This window comes from Hibiscus syriacus, unplaced genomic scaffold (assembly GCF_006381635.1).
Source record: "Hibiscus syriacus cultivar Baekdansim isolate YM2019G1 unplaced genomic scaffold, ASM638163v2 tig00112491_pilon, whole genome shotgun sequence".
NCBI lineage: Eukaryota > Viridiplantae > Streptophyta > Magnoliopsida > Malvales > Malvaceae > Hibiscus > Hibiscus syriacus.
In genome coordinates, this window is record NW_024063344.1 from 358,746 (window position 1) to 378,800 (window position 20,055).

Sequence of the window (20,055 nt, forward strand, 5' to 3'; positions counted from 1 at the left end):
TATGTGAGGGTATAAGAAATGATATAAAATATATATGTGAAAACAAGTATATGTTATGAGATAAGACTTATGACTATAAGCTACGTGAAAGTGTTCTAGGTGTTTCGATATATTATATGAAGTATATGACCTTATGTGAACAAGATATGATAAGTATGTTTACATGAATAAAGGTGATTGGGTGAGAAATGATAGAAATTATATGAAAACATGACATATGTGACATGTGAATTATATGGAAATGATCTACGTGTAAGTGAACTACGTGACTATGTGATAATATGAAAAGAAGCTATGTGATACGTGATATGTGAAAGTGAATTACACGTTTATGTGAATATTGAAATGAAATAAATGATAACGCCCATGTTATGTGTCATGAGAGCTAGGGGTATAGTTGGCATGCCAAGAGTCGAGGGTCTACGCAGTCCTTCGGGATATATATATATTCTTTGGAACATGTGTGAAGTCTGGTGAGACACATATATGATCCCTAGCATATGTATATGATTCTTAAGGAATTCTATGTGGTCCTTATGGACATCATATGGCACTACGGTGCAATTCTACGCGGTCCTTCGGGATATATATATTCTGTGGAACATGTGTGAAGTCTTGAAAGACACATACTTGATCCCTAGCATATGTATATGATTCTTAAGGAATTCTATGTGGTCCTTATGGACATCATTATATGGCACTACGGTGCAATTCTACGCGGTCCTTCGGGATATATATATATTATGTGGAACATGTGTGAAGTCTTGAAAGACACATACTTGATCCCTAGCATATGTATATGATTCTTAAGGAATTCTATGTGGTCCTTATGGACATTATTATATGGCACTACGGTGCAATTCTACGCGGCACTTCGGTGCAATTATACGAGCTGTGGTGACAGCATTAGTGCACAACCTCTATAGACTCACATATCGATAGTTCTCACATACGTACATGGGCTAATCCAGAGATATGAACAAATATAAGTCAGTAGTATGATAAATGCTATAGAAATGATATGATGTTGTGTGGGTATAGTGTTTGATTGAAAAAGTATGTGATTATATGATAAACTGTTAATGATGAATTATGTGTATGTATGTATTTATTGCAATTAATCTGATATGATTTTATACGATATGAAAAATGCATGGAATTGCTATAACATGATAGAACAGAACATGCATGTATCGATATATGTTTCAAAGTGCATTATAAGTTGTTATGCCTCACTAAGTCTTCGACTTAGCGTGTGATTGTTTCACACGTAGGTTTCGAGAAGAGTAAAGAGTGATGCGGAGCAAGACAGGTCAGTTTTCCTTACCAAAAGATCATATCAGAAATATTTGACAAAGTATGTATTTGGTTATGTATAAAGTGTTGGCATGTAATAAGTCATTAAGTACGAGCACTCTGATAAAGTCTGTATTTTGTTTTAAATAAATTTTTAAATTTCCTGGGATTTTTCTTAAGAGTCAAGGTTTGAAAAGTCAATGTGACACTTCGGACTCGTATCCGGGTCGGATACGGGTTGGGGGTGTTACACTTATAACGTCAACAAGGGTGTAACGGTCTCAAGCTCAAAAATCACTACAACTGTACCATTTAGTACTTCTACCCAAACTCAAAGGGAACCAAGGAGGGAAAGGGAAATGGAGCAGTTCGATCCTATTCCCATGACATATAAAGAGTTATATCAACAACTCCTCGACACTCACGCAGTTTAACCTTACCCAATGGATCCGATAAATCCCCCATATTCGAGATGGTATGACGAGAACGCGAACTGTGAATATCATAGTGGTGTGCAGGGGCATTCGATTGAAGGTTGTCTCGCATTCAAGAGGCTTGTACAACGAATGCGGAACAAAAATTGGATCACCTTCAACTCTGAAACACCAAACGTCGCCCAGAATCCCTTGCCTAATCATCCGGAGACCGAAATTAATGCAGTTATCACCAAAGACGACAGGAGAATCAAAACCAATGTTTCAGAAATCAAAGCTCCTTTGGCTTGGGTATGGAGCCAAATGGTAAAGGTAGGGCTTCTTGTATCCCAGTCATATGCAATAAAAAATGAAGGTGGTAGCTACTGTTGTTACCACAACGAAAAGGGGCATAAAGTGCAAGAATGCCCCGAATTCAAAGCATTAGTCCACCTCATGATGGACCAGAAAGAGTTGGAGTTTTATGAAGAAGTTCAGGATTCCCCAGATGCAGACATTTGCGCTACCGGAGAATCATCAGAAAAAAGACTCGGCAGGGGTAGTCCTTTAATCATCACCCCTAAGGCAAAGACGACAACGACAACTCCACAAGCAAAGGTGGTGATTACAACACCTCGACCTTTTCAGTACAAGGACAATCGGCAAGTGCCATGGAAGTACGGATGCCAGATGAGTACTTCCAAAGGATGTGACAACAATGTGGGGCAAAGACAACTAGAACCCTTCAAGGAAGATGTATTGGCTATCAATGAGCCTATAAAGGAGGAAGAAGCTAAAGAATTCCTCAAATTTCTGAAGCATAGTGAGTACAATGTTATAGAACAGCTCCACAACTTGCCAACACGCTCTTCAATGTTGGCACTCTTATTAAACTCAGAAGCACATCGGGAGGCACTGTTGAAGGTCCTGAATCAGACATTCGTGCCACAATACATACCAGTCAGCAAGATAGATCGACTGGTAAATAATATTCAAGCTGATAATCTCATCTCATTTTCAGATGATGAGATTCCATCCGAAGGAAGAGGCCGAACGAAGGCATTGCACATCACTACCTACTGCAAGGGGCATGCTCTGCCAAGTGTATTGATCGACAACAGATCAGCCTTAAACGTGATGCCTCTAGTAACATTGAAAAAGATGCCAATAGATACCTCGCATATGAAAGCCTGCCAAAACGTGGTCTGAGCATTTGATGGGACCAAAAGAGAGGTTATTGGTAAGATAGAGGTGACACTGACTATCGGACCTGTCACCTATGATGTCGAGTTTCTGGTAATGGATATCATGCCTTCCTACAACTGTCTTCTGGGAAGGCCATGGATTCATCAAGCTGGTGCAGTACCATCCACACTGCACCAGAAGGTTAAATTTGTTATTGACGGGGCCTTAGTAATTGTCGATGCTGAGGAAGATATTATGGCAAGTGTGACCACGGAGGCCCCATACATCGAGGTGGATGAGGAAGCGGTGGAGTGTTCATTCCACTCCTTGGATTTTGTGAATGCCACCTTTGTGGCAGAAGGAATAATGATTCCTAGACCCTGACTTTCCAAGTGTACCAAAATGGAGATCATACAAACATTGGGACGAGGTGCCAAGACTGGAAGAGGCTTTGGAAAGTTTCTGCAGGGGAGGATTGATCCAGTTCTTCTTATTTCAAAGCCAGACCGGTTTGGGCTCGGCTTTCAGCCCAGTTACCATGAGAAGAGAAAAGAAGTTCAGAAGAACTGAGAGAGAAGACTAGTCAGGTTGACTGAAAGTGAACTTTAATGGGAGCCCATGACATTCCCGCCTCTTTGCCACACATTCAATTCAAGTGGTTATGCGTTTGAGACCACATTGTAAGACTTAGAAGCGGATTTTGAAGATTTGAGCATCAATGTTTTATCCACTGGAAATGCTGATGACGTAGTTAGATCTGAGATATGCCCTCTGCCACTTGGGTTCGTGCCTAGCCATTGGTCAGTCGAAGAACTACCTGTGGTTTACAAGAATCTTTTAGAGTAATATTCGAACTATCCCTATTCACCTATACCCAGGGCAATAGGTGATCTTTTGTAAGGGTTAATAAACATTATGTTTGAGTTCAATAAAAGATGCATTTTTTTCTTTTCTCATGGCAAACAAATTTTCCTTTGTTCCTTTTTGAATTCATTGTCTATCTTCTTCATTTCGATACTTCATTTCCATTTTCCCTCAAATTTAATTCTTGATTATTTCGTGTGGGATATTTTCCTCTCACACATGCACATTTTCCCTTCTTTCAGATTCCCAGATAACAATAATGTAGACACTAATGATCCTGATCCGGAGGTGGATTTTGAATCGGCCATTTGCCTCGGGGAATTTGATGAGTGAGACACTGAAGAGGAGTACAACTTGCTACTGAATTGTTGAGAATGGTAGAAAGAGAAGATAAACAAATACTGCCCCATAAAGAGACAATCGAAATCTTGAATTTGGGTACTGAGGAAGATCGAAAGGAGGTTAAAATCGGCACGACTCTTTCGACAGATGTAAGACACAACCTGATAGTCTTACTTCCAGAGTACAGAGAGGTGTTCGCCTGGTCGTATCAAGACATGCCTGGATTAGACACGGATATGGTAGTCCACAAACTGCCAATTAAACCAGAATGCAAACCAGTGCAGCAGAAACTGAGAAGGATGCGACCAGAAATGCTCCTTAAGATCAAGGAAGAAGTCATGAAGCAATTTGATGCTGGTTTTCTTCAAGTGGCCAAATATCCGGAGTGGTGGCCAATATAGTGCCAGTGCCGAAAAAGGACGGGAAAGTAGGCATGTGTGTCGATTACCGGGACCTTAACAAGGCAAGTCTCAAGGACAACTTTCCCCTGCCACACATAGACACTCTGGTGGATAATACAACCGGGAACAACTACTTTTTATTCATGGATGGATTTTCGGGGTACAATCAGATCAAAATGCATCCCGAAGATATGGAGAATACCACTTTTGTCACGATGTGGGGAACTTTTTGTTACAAAGTGATGCCTTTCGGATTAAAGAATGCTGGGGCAACATATCAGAGAGCTATGGTGACTCTGTTCCACGATATGATGCACAAAGAAATCGAGGTTTATGTCGACGACATGATTGTCAAGGCACATACCGAAAATGAACACGTCGAGCATTTGAGAAAGCTCTTCCAAAGATTGAGGAAGTTCCAGCTTCGTCTGAACCCTAACAAGTGTACTTTTGGGGTAACATCCGGGAAACTATTAGGCTTCGTGATCAGCAAAAAAGGCATTGAGGTTGATCCTGACAAAGTTAAGGCCATCCAGAATCTACCTCTACCTCGAACATAAAAGGAGGTCCGAGGTTTTCTGGGCATATTAAATTACATAGCTCGGTTCATATCTCAGTTAACCGATAAGTGTGATCCAATCTTTCGACTTCTCCGAAAAAACAGCCCTGGGGCATGGGATGAAAACTGTCAGATTGCATTCGAAAAAGTGAAAGAGTACATGTCTCATACTCCTATCTTGATGTCCCCCATCCCAGGCAAACCTCTGTTCTTATACCTATCCATATTCGAGAACTCAATGAGGTGTGTCCTGGGTCAACATGACGAGTCTGGAAGAAAAGAAAGAGCCATCTACTATATGAGTAAGAAGTTCACCGATTGCGAGGTCAGATATCCTCCTCGAGAAAGTTTGTTGTGCTTTAGTCTGGGCTACAAAAAGACTCAGACAATACATGTTGTATTACACCACGTGGTTGATTTCCAAATTAGATCCTTTAAAATACATGATGGGTGTACCTGCTTTATCTGGAAGGTTAGCCCGATGGCAGATGTTATTGTCTGAATTCGACATGGAGTACGTGAGCCAGAAAGCCATAAAAGGAAGTGCCATATCGGATTTCTTAGCAAGCAGAACCAATGAGAATTATGAGCCATTAGACTTTGATTTCCCAGACGAAGACTTGATGGCTTTATCCTTAGAAGAAACATGTACTTCAACAGACAGTTCCTGGAGAATGTACTTCGATGGGGAATCCAATGCATTAGGACATGGCATCGGGGCCATCCTGATCTCTCCAGAAGGGATTCACTACCCATTTACCAGCAGACTAAACTTTGATTGTACCAATACATGGCAGAGTATGAGGCCTGTGTCTTGGGAATTCGAGATGCACTAGGGCAAAATGTAAAAACCTTACGAATATATGGAGATTCAACATTAGTAATCTATCAGCTCCGTGGAGAATGGGAAACCAAAGATAGAAAACTGGTAGGATACCGGAAGCTAATACTGGATCTGCTCGAAGATTTCGATGAAGTCACTTTCCACTATGTGCTAAGAGAAGAGAATCACATGGCTGATGCTTTGGCTTTCTTAGCAGCCGCATTCAAAGTTGGCAAGGAGTCTGAGATGATGCCAATTGACATGTAGTCGTATGAGTACCCGGCTCATTGCTACCAGATTGAAGAAGTAAAAGACACTAAGCCTTGGTACAACGATATTTTACAGTATATCAAGCATCGAAGCTATCCAGAGGAGGCCACTGAAACTGATAAAAGAACCATTAGAAGGATGGCAGCTGGATACGTCCTTGACGGAGAAATCTTGTAAACCATAATCAAGTTTTGTTAAGGTGCGTCGATACTGAAGATGCAAAAATGATAGTGGAAGAAGTACATGACGGAGTTTATGGATCACATGCAAATGAACATATGATGTCAAGACAGATAATGAGATGCGGATATTTCTGGTATATATTAGAAAGTGATTGCATCAACTATGCTAGAAAGTGTCATAAATGTCAGATTTACGGAGATAAAATAAATGTTCCACCACATCCGCTTCATGTAATGACGTCACTATGGCCTTTCTCTATGTGGGGCATGGATGTAATTGGGAAAATCCATCCAAAGGCTTCGAATGGTCATCGTTTCATCCTTGTAGCTATTGATTATTTCACTAAGTGGGTAGAGGCTGCTTCCTATGTCAGTGTCACTCAATTTGTTATCTGTAAGTTTTTGAAGAAAGAGATCATATGTCGGTATGGTTTACCTGAAAAGATCATTACCGATAATGCTACAAACTTGAACAATAAAATGATGAAAGCTGCTTGTGAGTAATTCAATATAAAACATCACAATTCTACTACCTACAGACCAAAGATGAATGGTGCAGTAGAAGCAGCAAACAAAAACATTAAAAAGATAGTGGAGAAAATGACCGAGACCTACAAGGACTGGCATGAGAAGTTACCTTTCGCTTTGTTCGCTTATCAAACCTCAGTACGAACCTCAACCGGGGTAACTCTAATTTCACTAGCTTATGGAATGGAAGCAGTACTGCCAATTGAAGTAGAAATTCCGTCACTACGGGTCTTAACAGAAATCAAACTAGATGACGCAGAATGGGTGCAATCCAGATATGATCAGCTTAATCTGATAGATGAAAAGAGACTGAAAGCCATTCACCATGGTCAAATCTATCAGAAACGAATGATTCGAGCACATGACAAGAAGGTACGCCCAAGAATATTCCATGAAGGAGATCTGGTGCTAAAGAGAATTTTGCCAGTTCAGAAAGATTTCCGAGGAAAATGGACGCCAAATTGGAAAGGACCCTATGTTGTGAAAAAAGGCTTTTTCCGGAGGGGCCATTGTCCTGGCTGAAATGGATGGACCTGACCTGCCACATCCCATCAACTCAGATGCAGTTAAGAAATACTACGTATAGGATAAAAACCCGAAAGGGCGTCCTAAGTAAAAAAAACGTTTAGGGTGAAAACCCGAAAGGGCACCCTAGATAGAAAAAAGAGAGAAAAAAAAAAGAAAAAGATCAAAAGGGTGGGTTCAAGGTGAAAATCCGCAAAGGGCGTATTGCAACCAAGGATGGATCCAAGTTGAAAACCCGAAAGGGCGATTTGGATAATTAAAGAAACCCATACATTTGAAATTCCCAGGCATTAGAATTTCCGCAGACTCAACGAGTCAGAGAAAGGTTGCACTCTCCTGAAGATTGTCGCATTTTTCAAAGATCCTTTGGTAAAGGCTGCATTCAAGGTCACCTAACGGCTTTTCAGCTCAGAAGTTCTCACATTATTGAAATCTAAGACATTCATTTATACCTCATCATATCTTCATCTTCCAAAATGTTTGTCATGTATTTCTTTTTCCCTCATGAATAAAAGACAATCCTTTTCTCTACACCAATTCTTTTTGAGCATCTTAGATTGAGCTTAAACTTAATCAGGGCTTCCGAGTACCTGCATTTTTGATCAGGGCTCATGCATATACTTGAGATGGTCGAGAGGCATTTCTCGGATCAAGGATATAAAAACAAACATCATACTTGAACATTTGAAGAATTCAAGACCAAGGGTCGAAATCTTTGAAATTCCATACAGACAATCGAAGATCGATATTTCTCTCCACATTCCCATAACTTTTTCAAGTTTTAACCAGAGTCAATTTCAACTTCACATCGAAGGATATTGGACTCCAGACAACGCAAATTCAACTTCACGACGAAGGGACCGGTGGTTGTCAATAAACAATTTCCCAATTTCAGATCCAATTTCAACTTCACAGCGAAGGATATTGGACTCCAGACAACACAAGTTCAACTTCACGACGAAGGGACCGCTGGTTGTCAATAAACAACTTTCCAATTTCAGAGCCAATTTCAACTTCACAGCGAAGGATATTGGACTCCAGACAACGCAAGTTCAACTTCACGATGAAGGGACCGCTGGTTGTCAACAAACAACTTCTCAATTTCAGAGCCAATTTCAACTTCACAACGAATGATATTGGACTCCAGACAACTCAAGTTCAACTTCACGACGAAGGGACCGCTGGTTGTTAATAAACAACTTCCCAATTTCAGAGCCAATTTCAACTTCACAGTGAAGGATATTGGACTCCAGACAACGCAAGTTCAACTTCACAACGAAGGGACCGCTGGTTGTCAACAAACAACTTCTCAATTTCAGAGCCAATTTCAACTTCACAACGAATGATATTGGACTCCAGACAACGCAAGTTCAACTCCACGACGAAGGGACCGCTGGTTGTCAACAAACAACTTCTCAATTTCAGAGCCAATTTCAACTTCACAACGAAGGATATTGGACTCCAGACAACGCAAGTTCAACTTCACGACGAAGGGACCGCTGGTTGTCAACAAACAATTTCCCAATTTCAGAGCCAATTTCAACTTCACAGCGAAGGATATTGGACTCAAGACAATGCAAGTTCAACTTCACGACGAAGGGACCGCTGGTTGTCAATAAACAACTTCCCAATTTCAGAGCCAATTTCAACTTCACAACGAAGGATATTGGACTCCAGACAACGCAAGTTTAACTTCACGACGAAGGGACCGCTGGTTGTCAACAAACAACTTCTCAATTTTAGAGCCAATTTCAACTTCACAACGAAGGATATTGGACTCCAGACAACGCAAGTTCAACTTCACGACGAAGGGATTGCTGGTTGTCAATAAACAATTTCTCAATTTCATATCTAATTTCAACTTCACAGCGTAGGATATTGGACTCAAGACAACGCAAGTTCAACTTCACGACGAAGGGACCGCTGGTTGTTAATAAACAACTTCCCAATTTCAGAGCCAATTTCAATTTCTCAGCGAAGGATCTTGAACCCAAGGTAACACAAGCTCAACTTCACGACGAAGAGGCGGCTGATTGTCAATAAAATTTCATTCAGAGTCAATTTCAACTTCACAGCGAAGGATATTGGACTCGAGACAACTCAATTTCAACTTCACAACGAAGGGACGTCTGGTTGTCAACAAATAATTTCCCAGTTCCAGAGCCAATTTCAATTTCACGACAGAGTATATTGGACTCAGAACAATGCTACTTACTTGGATTTCAACTTCACGACGAAAGATATCCAATTTCAGGCTCAACTTCATGACGAAGGGGCCACCCGCGGTTTCAACTTCACGACGAAGGGAATCGTGCACACAAGCATCATCCATCTTTAGATTGGATTTCAACTTCACGACGAAGGATATCCAACTCAAAGAATGAGTATCTGTCGACAAAGACCTTCGAGTTCGACTACGCTCAGCTCCAAGGCACATCATTTACAGCATAACTCAAGGCTAGAAGGGTTATCTGCCATCAAAATTGTCGAGTTCGATTCCATTCAGCTCGATGACACATCAATCGCACTACTTTCCGGTTGCAGTCGAGGTTTTCAAGTCGAGAAGAAGACCTGGGTTAACCGTGCTTTAGTGACAAGCAACCATTTTCAAGCAAAAGCTATCTGTCAATGAAGATTTCTGAGTTCGATTCTGATCCAAGGTCTTTAAACCGAAAAGAAGACCGAAGGGCAACGAGAAGCCACGTGCTGATTCAAATTCCGAACTACGGCTTCAATTTCATATCATTTTAAGATGAACTCGGCTTCACGACGGAGGAGTCATCCGAAACTCAATTCGACAATGAGTTATTGAAACATCAGAGTCAATTTTCAACTCCACCGAACGAAAAGTGTGTCTTTTAATATTTGCCCTATCCTCGTTACACGACTATGGGCAAAGAGGGGCAGCTGTCAACACACCTTTTCGTCCTACTAGGATTCAAACTCCTAAAAATATGATAGAATTTTGCTATGATTTAAACTCTTAAAAACAGGATAGAGTTCTACTATGATTTAAACTCCTAAAGATATGATCCACAAGCACTATAAATAGCCATTGTAACTCACTATTGTAGGACACGATTTACAGACAAAAATATAGAGGAAAACACGGAAAATACAAAGACAAAGCTATTGTAAACGATTCAAAGTAATAAAGGTGAAAGCTTTTTTTTATCTTTCGTTTGTTTCTCTTTACTCTTCACTTGCATGCGTTGTTAATCGTGTTTTCTTTGGAGAACCTGAAAGACAAATATTTTAGCCGATGACCCAGAGGGAGTTTTTTCGAAACTTTGATTTCAGATCTACGCTCCCTAGAGGCTATTTCGCAAAAACAAATTACATTTTTGGAATGAGAGTACGAAAATCTATCAAAAAATGAAAACTTTTTTATTTTTGCCGGTTTTAATCTTCAATGTTCTTTGACATTTACCCACTTAATTTACATTCCTTTCATTTTAATCCCTTAATTAGTTTATATATATATATATATACTTGCTAATTTTATTTTTAATTTATTAGTTTTTTAATTTTTCTCTATTTATATACGTTATTACCCATATATATATATTTATTTTCTTTGCATTTATTATTACTATTATATTTATTTTTATTTTACTATTATATTTTCTTTTATTCTACTTATTTATATTATATATGTATATTTTTATATTTTATTATATTTTTTTACTTTCTCTTTCTTTTATTATTCTTGTATTATTACTTGTATTATTTATTATTTATTTTTTATATATATATATGCGTATGTTCTTTTTAATATTTTAGTTTTTATACCTATTATTAATATATATTTGGTTTTTTTATTTTAAGTGCTATATTTTATAATATTATACATATATTTTTTCTATTAATTTTCTATATTTTTTTTATCATTATATTATATTTATTTTCTTTTTTATTGATATTATTGTTGTTATATACATTTTACTATTATATATATATATTCTACACAAGTTAATTATATCTACCTACTTTGTTCTCACCCCTCATCATTTTTTTCTTCCTGTCAATTATACTTCACCAAACCTTATTTTCTTTTCTTCTCTTTTCAGTGTGATTATCTTTTTTAACTACTTATTATCATTATTAGTATTGTTACTATATATATATATATATTGTAATTATCTTTATTTGGTTTTTTTTTACCATTATATGTGTATATGTTCTTTCGTCATTTAATTTTAATTTATATATATTTACTTTTTATTTTATTTATATATATATTATTCGTACTTTGTTATTATTATTTTGTTTATTTGTTTTATTTATTTTCTTTTTCTTTTTTATATATATTTTTTATTTATTTTTTTACTTACTATTTTATCTTTGTTTTCTTCATTTTATCATTTTACTTAATTTATTTTCTTTTCATTTTAATTTAATTAATTAATTTCTTACCATTTTATCTAACATTGCTTTTTTACTTTCTTAAGGGTATATTTTCAATCAATCAAATGTAAGTTTTGGATCGTTATTTTATCTTTCAATTTAAACTTTCAACTTTCTTAATTAAAGACAACTGGAAATTACATAGTACCGAAAGGGCGGTTCAATGGTGCTAATCCTTCCTTGACCGTAACCGACTCCCGGATCCGATATATCACTGGTAAGACGCAGATCAGGTAAGAAATAAGGTATCCGATCAACTCACTTTTCGTAAAGTAAATGATCGGTGGCGACTCCCAATCCATTTTTCACGTCGAAGCCCAATTCCGGGGCACAACCGAAAGACGGTTGCGACACATGACTTTAGTATACGTCTAAAATAAGGTGTTATCGATTTTGTTATTATTTTAAATAATAAAATTAGTAAAAAATGACCAAAAATATTATTATTTTTACAGGTTCTAATTACTTATATAGGTAAACGCGGTAGAAAAAATCTGATTAAAAAATAATATTTTTGATAAAACATTACTTAAAATATTATTTTTTGACCATTTTTTATACTTTATTTATCTATATATATAATTATAACCGATACAAATAATAGTATTTTTAATTATTTTTTATCAATTTTATTATTTAAAATAATAATAAAATTAATAACATTTTATTTTAACCATATACTAAAATTCCGTTTCTCATGTAGTAAACGTAAACCCCTAGCCTTCTCAACTGACTTGATGCCAGTGGATGTCCAATCGGCTCAGCTCTCTCTGGCTCTTACCAGTAACAATGGAGCCGCTCTATGGGGATAAGGCGATAAGCTATGGAGAAATGTTCATGACCCTTTTCTAAGTGGATCCCACCGGACAGGAGAACGAAAACCGAGGCAAATGGCAATGATGTGGTTCAGCGTGGCACGATCAGATTCCAAAGCTGTATAATAAAATATAAGGCCACTTTTGGTTCACACGAATGTATTAGAATTCGGGGAATTCGAATCTAATTTCTTCATTTTTTTTTTTCATGTTTAGTTCAAATTTTTAAAGGGAATTAAAATCTTAAGGGATTGTAAATTTCATCGAATGAGAAAAAGTAAATTACATTCATTTTATGAGAGAATTGAAATCCTTTGGAGGAAGGAATGTGAAATTTGATCATATTATCCTCATCAATCTTTTAGTAACTTATTAACATATTTTGATCGAGTTGGGTCAGGTCGGGTTTTTTAAGTGTGATATTCGGGTCGGGTCGAATTTTTTTAAGTGTGATATTCGAGTTGAATTTTTTTAAGTGTGATATTCTGGTCGGGTTTAGGGTGAAAAATACCCGACCCGAAAAAATATATAATTTTATCTTATATATTTAGGAATAATTACAATAATACCTCTCTATATATAATTTTTTTCAATTAAGTCATTGTTTTTATTGAATAAAAATAATTTTTTTATTATTTCAGGTCGGGTCGGGTGAAACTTTATTTTGGTCGGGTCGGGTCTCGGGGGTGGAGGTTCTCCTGTTCTCGGGTCGGGTCGGGTGGACCAAAAACCTGACCCATGTATAATTTTAACTTATAATGTTTATTAGTATGATTTTTATAATTTATTGAAATGAATAATCAATCAATAAAATAAAATTTTAATATTTTTAAACTTTTTATAATACATTGCTACATGTAAGTTATAAAACAAACTAAAATTAAGTAAAAAACAAGAATGACAATTTTATCATTTTACATTACTGAAATCAAATTCATCTAATATGTCTGCAAACCAAATTGAATATAGAATTGGATTCTAATTCAATTTCCTGCCAACCAAACATATTTTAGATTCAGATTCCAATTTCTTCACAGATTCCAATTCCCTCAGAAACATTCTAACGAACCAAACTTCACCTAAAAGTATATTTCCATTTTTTCTCTCGCATAATTTAGTTTTTTTTTTATCATGAATGTAATCAATATTTATAGATATAATTAATATTTTTAACTATTCATATTTATTTTAAATCAAATATTATAAAATTTTATTGTATTTTTAAAAAAAAATTATTTTATTTATAATATTAAAATTAAAATTCCTAATTTTATTAAAATTTATCTTACTCTACTAAGTCAACTAATAATTTAAATAAAATAATTAATAAATTAATTTTACAAATGTATATAAATAATTGTTAAATTCATTTTATAGATATATATATATATAAATGGTTAATATTTTTAAAAATATCTCAACAAGATAATAAATCAAATTAGGGATCTCATTATCCATCGTAAGACACGGTAAATCCAAGTACCCTCCGGCCACCGGTCATTTGAGCGTGGCTGACAAGAAGATGGGTCCAAGACACTGACGGAAGTCAGGTGCGCGTGAAGCGCCGCAAGTACAGCTCAGATACGTGAACTATATTTTTTATCCAAGTTCATCTCATGCTCCACAACCAGATCTCGTTATTTAAAAAGTATTACACTAATAACATTGCTAATGTAACTGAAATAACAATAAAAAAATATCTGTTTATTTGAATTTTATCGGTTCCAAGTCCTTGGAGTTATCTTTGGAAAAAATCGTCGTAACTATCATAATTAACTTGTGTTCAGCTTATTAGAGATAAATATAAATTGTATGTTAATATATTATTTCATTTTATTTAAGTCCAAGTCTTGATATTTGTCTTGAAAACTTCATATTTTTATTTAATTAAAAATAATAATTTTTTTTATAATCTATTTCATTACCCAAGAAAGCAAGAAGCATGCTATAAAGAACCAATTTAATACATTAATCGCAAGTTAGCCTCTAATTATACTATAAGTCCATAGAAGCAGGAAACATGAAGCATCAAAACTCACAATATGCCCCAGCTTACACAAAGAGCAGCATTTCTCGAGTCTACTCAATTGAAAGACCAGCCATTCAATCGAATCAGGATGGTATCTCTAATATCCTCCAGTATATCACCCATCAATCTAGGCTTACCTCCAAAGAGTGTATTGCTCCTCTCCTTCCAGACGCTATACGCATACCCAGCCAGCGCAAGCTTAAACACTCGCACGATGAGCGATTTACCTTTAAAACAGCGGATAGCCCAAGCCAGCTCCCCGTTCTAGCTGCTCACACTGCGGTTGACACCATATAGATAAAGAATAACCCCCCATAAAGTTTTAGCCTGACCACACTCGAAGTAGACATTTATCGTTTTCGATGGCTACTCCCATCCGCATGAGTCTAGCTCGAGTAGGCAGCCTATCCAAGACAACCATCCATAAGATAATGCTTATATATATAATATAAAAATACACCATTTTAAAAAATATTTTGATACTCTTTAAAAAGAAATTTATCTAACCTCTTTTAAATTTGTTTAACTTCTGAATTTGACACCTTAAATTAAATATTTTAGTTACGTCATTCCATTAAACTGTACATATTTTTAAAATAAAAATTACATTAAATTATTATAATTATTTTTAATTATAATATATTCGTATAATTAATACGATAATAATTTATAGAAACTAAATCAAATTAAAATTTTATGCATATAATCACATAAAAATAAAGTACACGTGCAATGTTTCACATGCAACAAAAATCAATGTACGATTTTAAGATTTATTTTTTTCTTATAAGAACTAATTATATTACACGTCTTTAAATTATAATTTTATATATAAATTAATGTTAAACTCTTGAATATTTTAATTTTACCATCAAATTATAATATCATTTTAAATTAATTTTAAATTAATTCTCAAACTATCAATACATGTTAATTATATTTATGTTACTAAAATAGTTTAAAATTTGTTAATTATTACATAAAAAATTATGCGTATTATTAGTAATATGATACGACATATTATTGCACATCTTTCAAAATTATTATTTTAAATAAAATTGATAGATTCTTTAATTTTTATTTTATGTTGTCTCAATTTATTTATAATTTTTATAGGTTTAAAATTTAAATTATTATTTTATTTTAATACAAAATCAATTATCGTTTATATTATTACATAATACATTTCAATATTTACATGATATTTTATAATTTTTATAAAAATTTTATTGAAGGAAAAATCTTCATCTTATTCACCTAAAATAAAAAAAATAGGCGACCATTAATATAATTTATCTTTTATTTATTTATTGTTCATCATAAAAGTCCATTAAAGAGGAAAAAGAGGGTAGAATGTAGACGGGGTCCGATTGGCCTGATACAGATAGAACGATAAAAACAAAGGCCACAGCCCAGGCCATGCTCAGAATAACCCAAGGCTCAAGGCAAATTCCCAGCCAAGCAACAAAGTAGCCAGCTTGGAAGAGGAGCCGCCGCTCACCTTCACCGGAATCGCACGCCTCCGTTACTGAGGCCGTTTATTCAAACATGAATCATTGGAAACCAAATGAAAGTAAGACACCAATTTTATTCAAACAAGAATTAGTTTATTACAAACTCAAAAACCTGCGACAGAACACATCTTACATCGTTTTATAAGGAAAACACTGGGAAAGATGTCACACACAAACAACCATTTGCTTATTTTTCTTCCTTTGAAATGTTTGAAATAGTGATATATTAGCCAGAAATTTCAATGGTCTTGACCTCAGGTTTCTTCTCCTCTTCCTTGGGGACAGTCACGGTTAAGACCCCATTTTCCATGCTAGCCTGAACCTGATCCATGTTGGCATTCTCAGGCAACCTGAACCTCCTCAGGAATTTGCCACTGCTACGCTCAATACGATGCCATTTGTCATTCTTTTCTTCTCGCTCTCTGCTTCTTTCTCCACTTATCTGCAGAACCCTCCCTTCTTCAATCTCCACTTTCACTTCCTCTTTCTTCAGCCCTGGAAGGTCAGCTTTGAAAACGTGAGCTTGGGGTGTTTCTTTCCAGTCAACCCTTGCATTAACCAAGGCTGATGATGCCACATTGTTACCCAAGGCAGAGTTGAGGAAGAACCCGTCCAAAGGATCCCATATGTCTAGAGAAAATGGATCGAAAACATTGCTTCTTCGACCACCGAAAAGACTAGGAATGAGTTGGGACATGCTGCAAAACTGTGAACAAGAAATCAACACAAAAATGATTTTTTTTTATAAATTGCCAAGGAAGGTTTTTGAATCTTCTTCACGATGGAATTTGGTTGAGATCAAAATGCTATATATACAAGTGATCCACGTTGAAATAGGCTTCTAGTTTTTGATAAAGATAAACTAATTACTCATAGTTTATTAGTTGCAGGAGTTTTGGTAGTTTCATGGCCTTTCTCCCACCATATTTGAATCATTCAAATAAGAGAAAATAACTTCAGTGACCAAAAATGCCTTATAATATACATTTTTAACCAATTTTTTTTTGGATTTACCAAAATGACCAACTAAATCGCAATGCGATCGATAATTCGCAACGCGATCTCCGGTATCGCAAATCAGTTTCCAGATTCGCAACGCGAACATCGACTATCGCAATGCGATTTTCCAAATTCGTTGTGATAGTCCAAGTTCGCGTTGCGATTTATTCCAAATTCGTTGCGATAGTCCAAGTTCGTTGCGATAGTCGAAGTTCGCGTTGCGATTTATTCCAAGTTCGCGTTGCGATTTGTTCCAAGTTCGTTGCGATAGTCGAAGTTCGCGTTGCGATAGTCCAAAATCGCAACAACTGGTGGTATTGGATTTGTTTCTTAAGAATTTTCTCTAAAAAGATAGTATTCACGCGGACGTGTCGAAGACACGTATTACAACGACCACGACCACGAGACGAGACGGCGGCGGTGCGCGAGAGTCCCCCTTGTTCTCTATCACTCAACAAGGAAGTGGGAAAGCCAAGCCTTAAATACCATTCTCAATAGTGTTTCCAATACTATGTGGGATTGAACATTACCAACACTTGTTCCCAATACTATGTGGGATTGAGCCTTAAATAGTGATATTATTTGTGAATTATAGTTAATGACTTTAGTATTTGTGTGAAAAGTATTTGTGGTTCTTTTAGTTTTCATGCAATTCTAATTTATTTTCAGTTGATTGTAATTGCACGATAATAAATTTTTTTATTCTCGCGAGTGATGCAATTTTTTTTGAATGTTTTGCTTAAAATTGCAATAATCGCGATTGATTGTAGATTGACTTTTAATTATGACATATTTAATCGTATAATACTAATGTAATTGGTTGCTGATTCAGTTGTTTTAAGGTGCATGATTGTTAATTGTTTCCTGAATAATCACATAGTATTAGAAACAAATGTTGGTAATGCTCAATCCCACATAGTATTGGAAATACTATTGGGAATGGTATTTAAGGTTTGGCTTTCCCACTTCCTTGTTGAGTAATAGAGAACAAGGGGACTCTCGAGCGCCGCCGCCGCCGTCCGTCTCGTGGTCGTGGTCGTGGTAATACGTGTCTTCGACACGTCCGCGCGGATACTATCTTTTTAGAGAAAATTCTTAAGAAACAAATGCAATACCACCAGTCGTTGCGATTTTGTAATAAATCGCAATGCGAACTTGGACTATCGTAATGCGAATATGTAAATCGCAATGCGATAGTCGAAGTTCACGTTGCGAATCTGGAAACTGATTTGCGATATCGGAGATCGCGTTGCGAATTATCGATCGTATTGCGATTTAGTTGATCATTTTGGCAAATCCAAAAAAATTTAGTTAAAATCGTATATTATAAGGCATTTTTGATCACTGAAATTATTTTATCTTCAAATAAATGTTCTTTAATTGGATAATATAATATATATATTTTTTATGATATTCTACAAGCTTCACTAGCAGTACTCAAGAAAATATATTTTATAGTCCAGATTCTGACGTGGAAAATTGAGTAATCTTGAGACTATTGCTTGAACGTTGAAATGTGAAACTGAACATTTTTAAGAAAAATATTTGTACAGTGGCAGTGGCCCTATAAAATAACAAATAAGATGTGGTGGAAGGTGATTCAGTTAGAATTCAGGCCTTAGATCATTCTAGGTTTTCAGGCATAAAGCCCAAATTTTCACCTTCTCTTATATATAGATAATAGATTATTATTTGATAAATTAATAATTAATAAATTTATCTTTTTAATAAATTAAATGATGAAAAGTTAAATTATATATATTTAGTACATACATGAAAAACCATTGCATTAGAATTTTTTTTATACAGATGATTTTTTTAGTAGCACGGTTTGATTTTATTAATTTTGAGCGAGGTTTGTGTTTTGAAGCTTCGTCCCTGTCATCATGCATAAGAGATGATGAAAATAGCTTGTATTTTTTGATCCTCCTAAACATAAAGAATGATTTTGGTTGCTGTTATTTTCAAAGCAAAGCTGTTGCCATAATATATATACATCTGTACTGGAAAACATAACAGAAAAATACGACGGTAGTCAAAACCAAACACTCGTGATATGGTGAAACAAGTTAAAAATTAATATTAAAATTCAGCCAAAGTACGCTTATTCCTTTACCAAACAAAGTTCAAAACATGATTAATCAGGTGGCAAAACCAACTATATAAATCAAACTGTTACTAGAGCTGAATGCGAGAACTAATCATCGGCTTCTGAGTTCTGACCCGCTCTCTTGATTATGTTAATTTAGGACACGACAACCTTTGCAACTTGTTATATGTAAGCGTACAAGTTGCAGCTAGCGACTTGTTAATTTTCCTAAATCTATCTTTGTCAGTAGTCTTCTCCGTGGAAAAGAAAAAAAAACTAAATATAAACAACAAAACCGTTTGCTTGAAGACACCATTCATATGGAATGACTCAATTGGAAACGAAAGTCAAATCAGTAGTTAGGTGTTGCAAACTCTTAAAAAATAGAGCTTGGAGAAGTAAAATATCTACAGATATTAATAATTCTATTTTCTATTCATAGATAGTAGTTTGAATTCATTAGGGTTTTGCCGGTGTAGCTTTCAACACATGATCTGATTGGAAAAACAAAAGGATAATTATGAAACCTGGATAACGAGCTGCTGTAATCTTACATTAAAATTCATAGATAATAAAAGATATTTAGAATAATATATATTTGAATAGGTAAAGCTCTAAAGTATTAAATGTAAAAAGTTGAGCAGCTAGCCGATGACAGCCCTTGGCACGACATGTTTAATTATATTAATAGGATGACGTGAATACATTTATGGTAGGGAGCATGAAATTTCTACATTCAGGAGTTAATTAATTTGTATTATACTCCAAGTTTAAGTCGGAAGGTCTCTTTGTCTAATTAACACACATACGTATT

At 35.6% G+C, this 20,055-nt stretch overlaps 1 protein-coding gene across 1 annotated transcript; it reads right to left on the reverse strand.

The window, feature by feature from the left end:
- Positions 1–16,379: 16,379 nt before the first annotated feature.
- LOC120180344 (18.2 kDa class I heat shock protein-like) lies at positions 16,380–16,850 on the reverse strand. The gene has a single exon (XM_039185690.1). It carries the CDS (start codon positions 16,848–16,850, stop codon positions 16,380–16,382), a length of 471 nt encoding a protein of 156 aa, XP_039041621.1.
- Positions 16,851–20,055: the final 3,205 nt, after the last annotated feature.

Excerpts from the sequence above, each read along its gene's own strand:
- LOC120180344 (XM_039185690.1), bottom strand. The coding sequence starts at position 16,850 with ATGTCCCAACTCATTCCTAGTCTTTTCGGTGGTCGAAGAAGCAATGTT.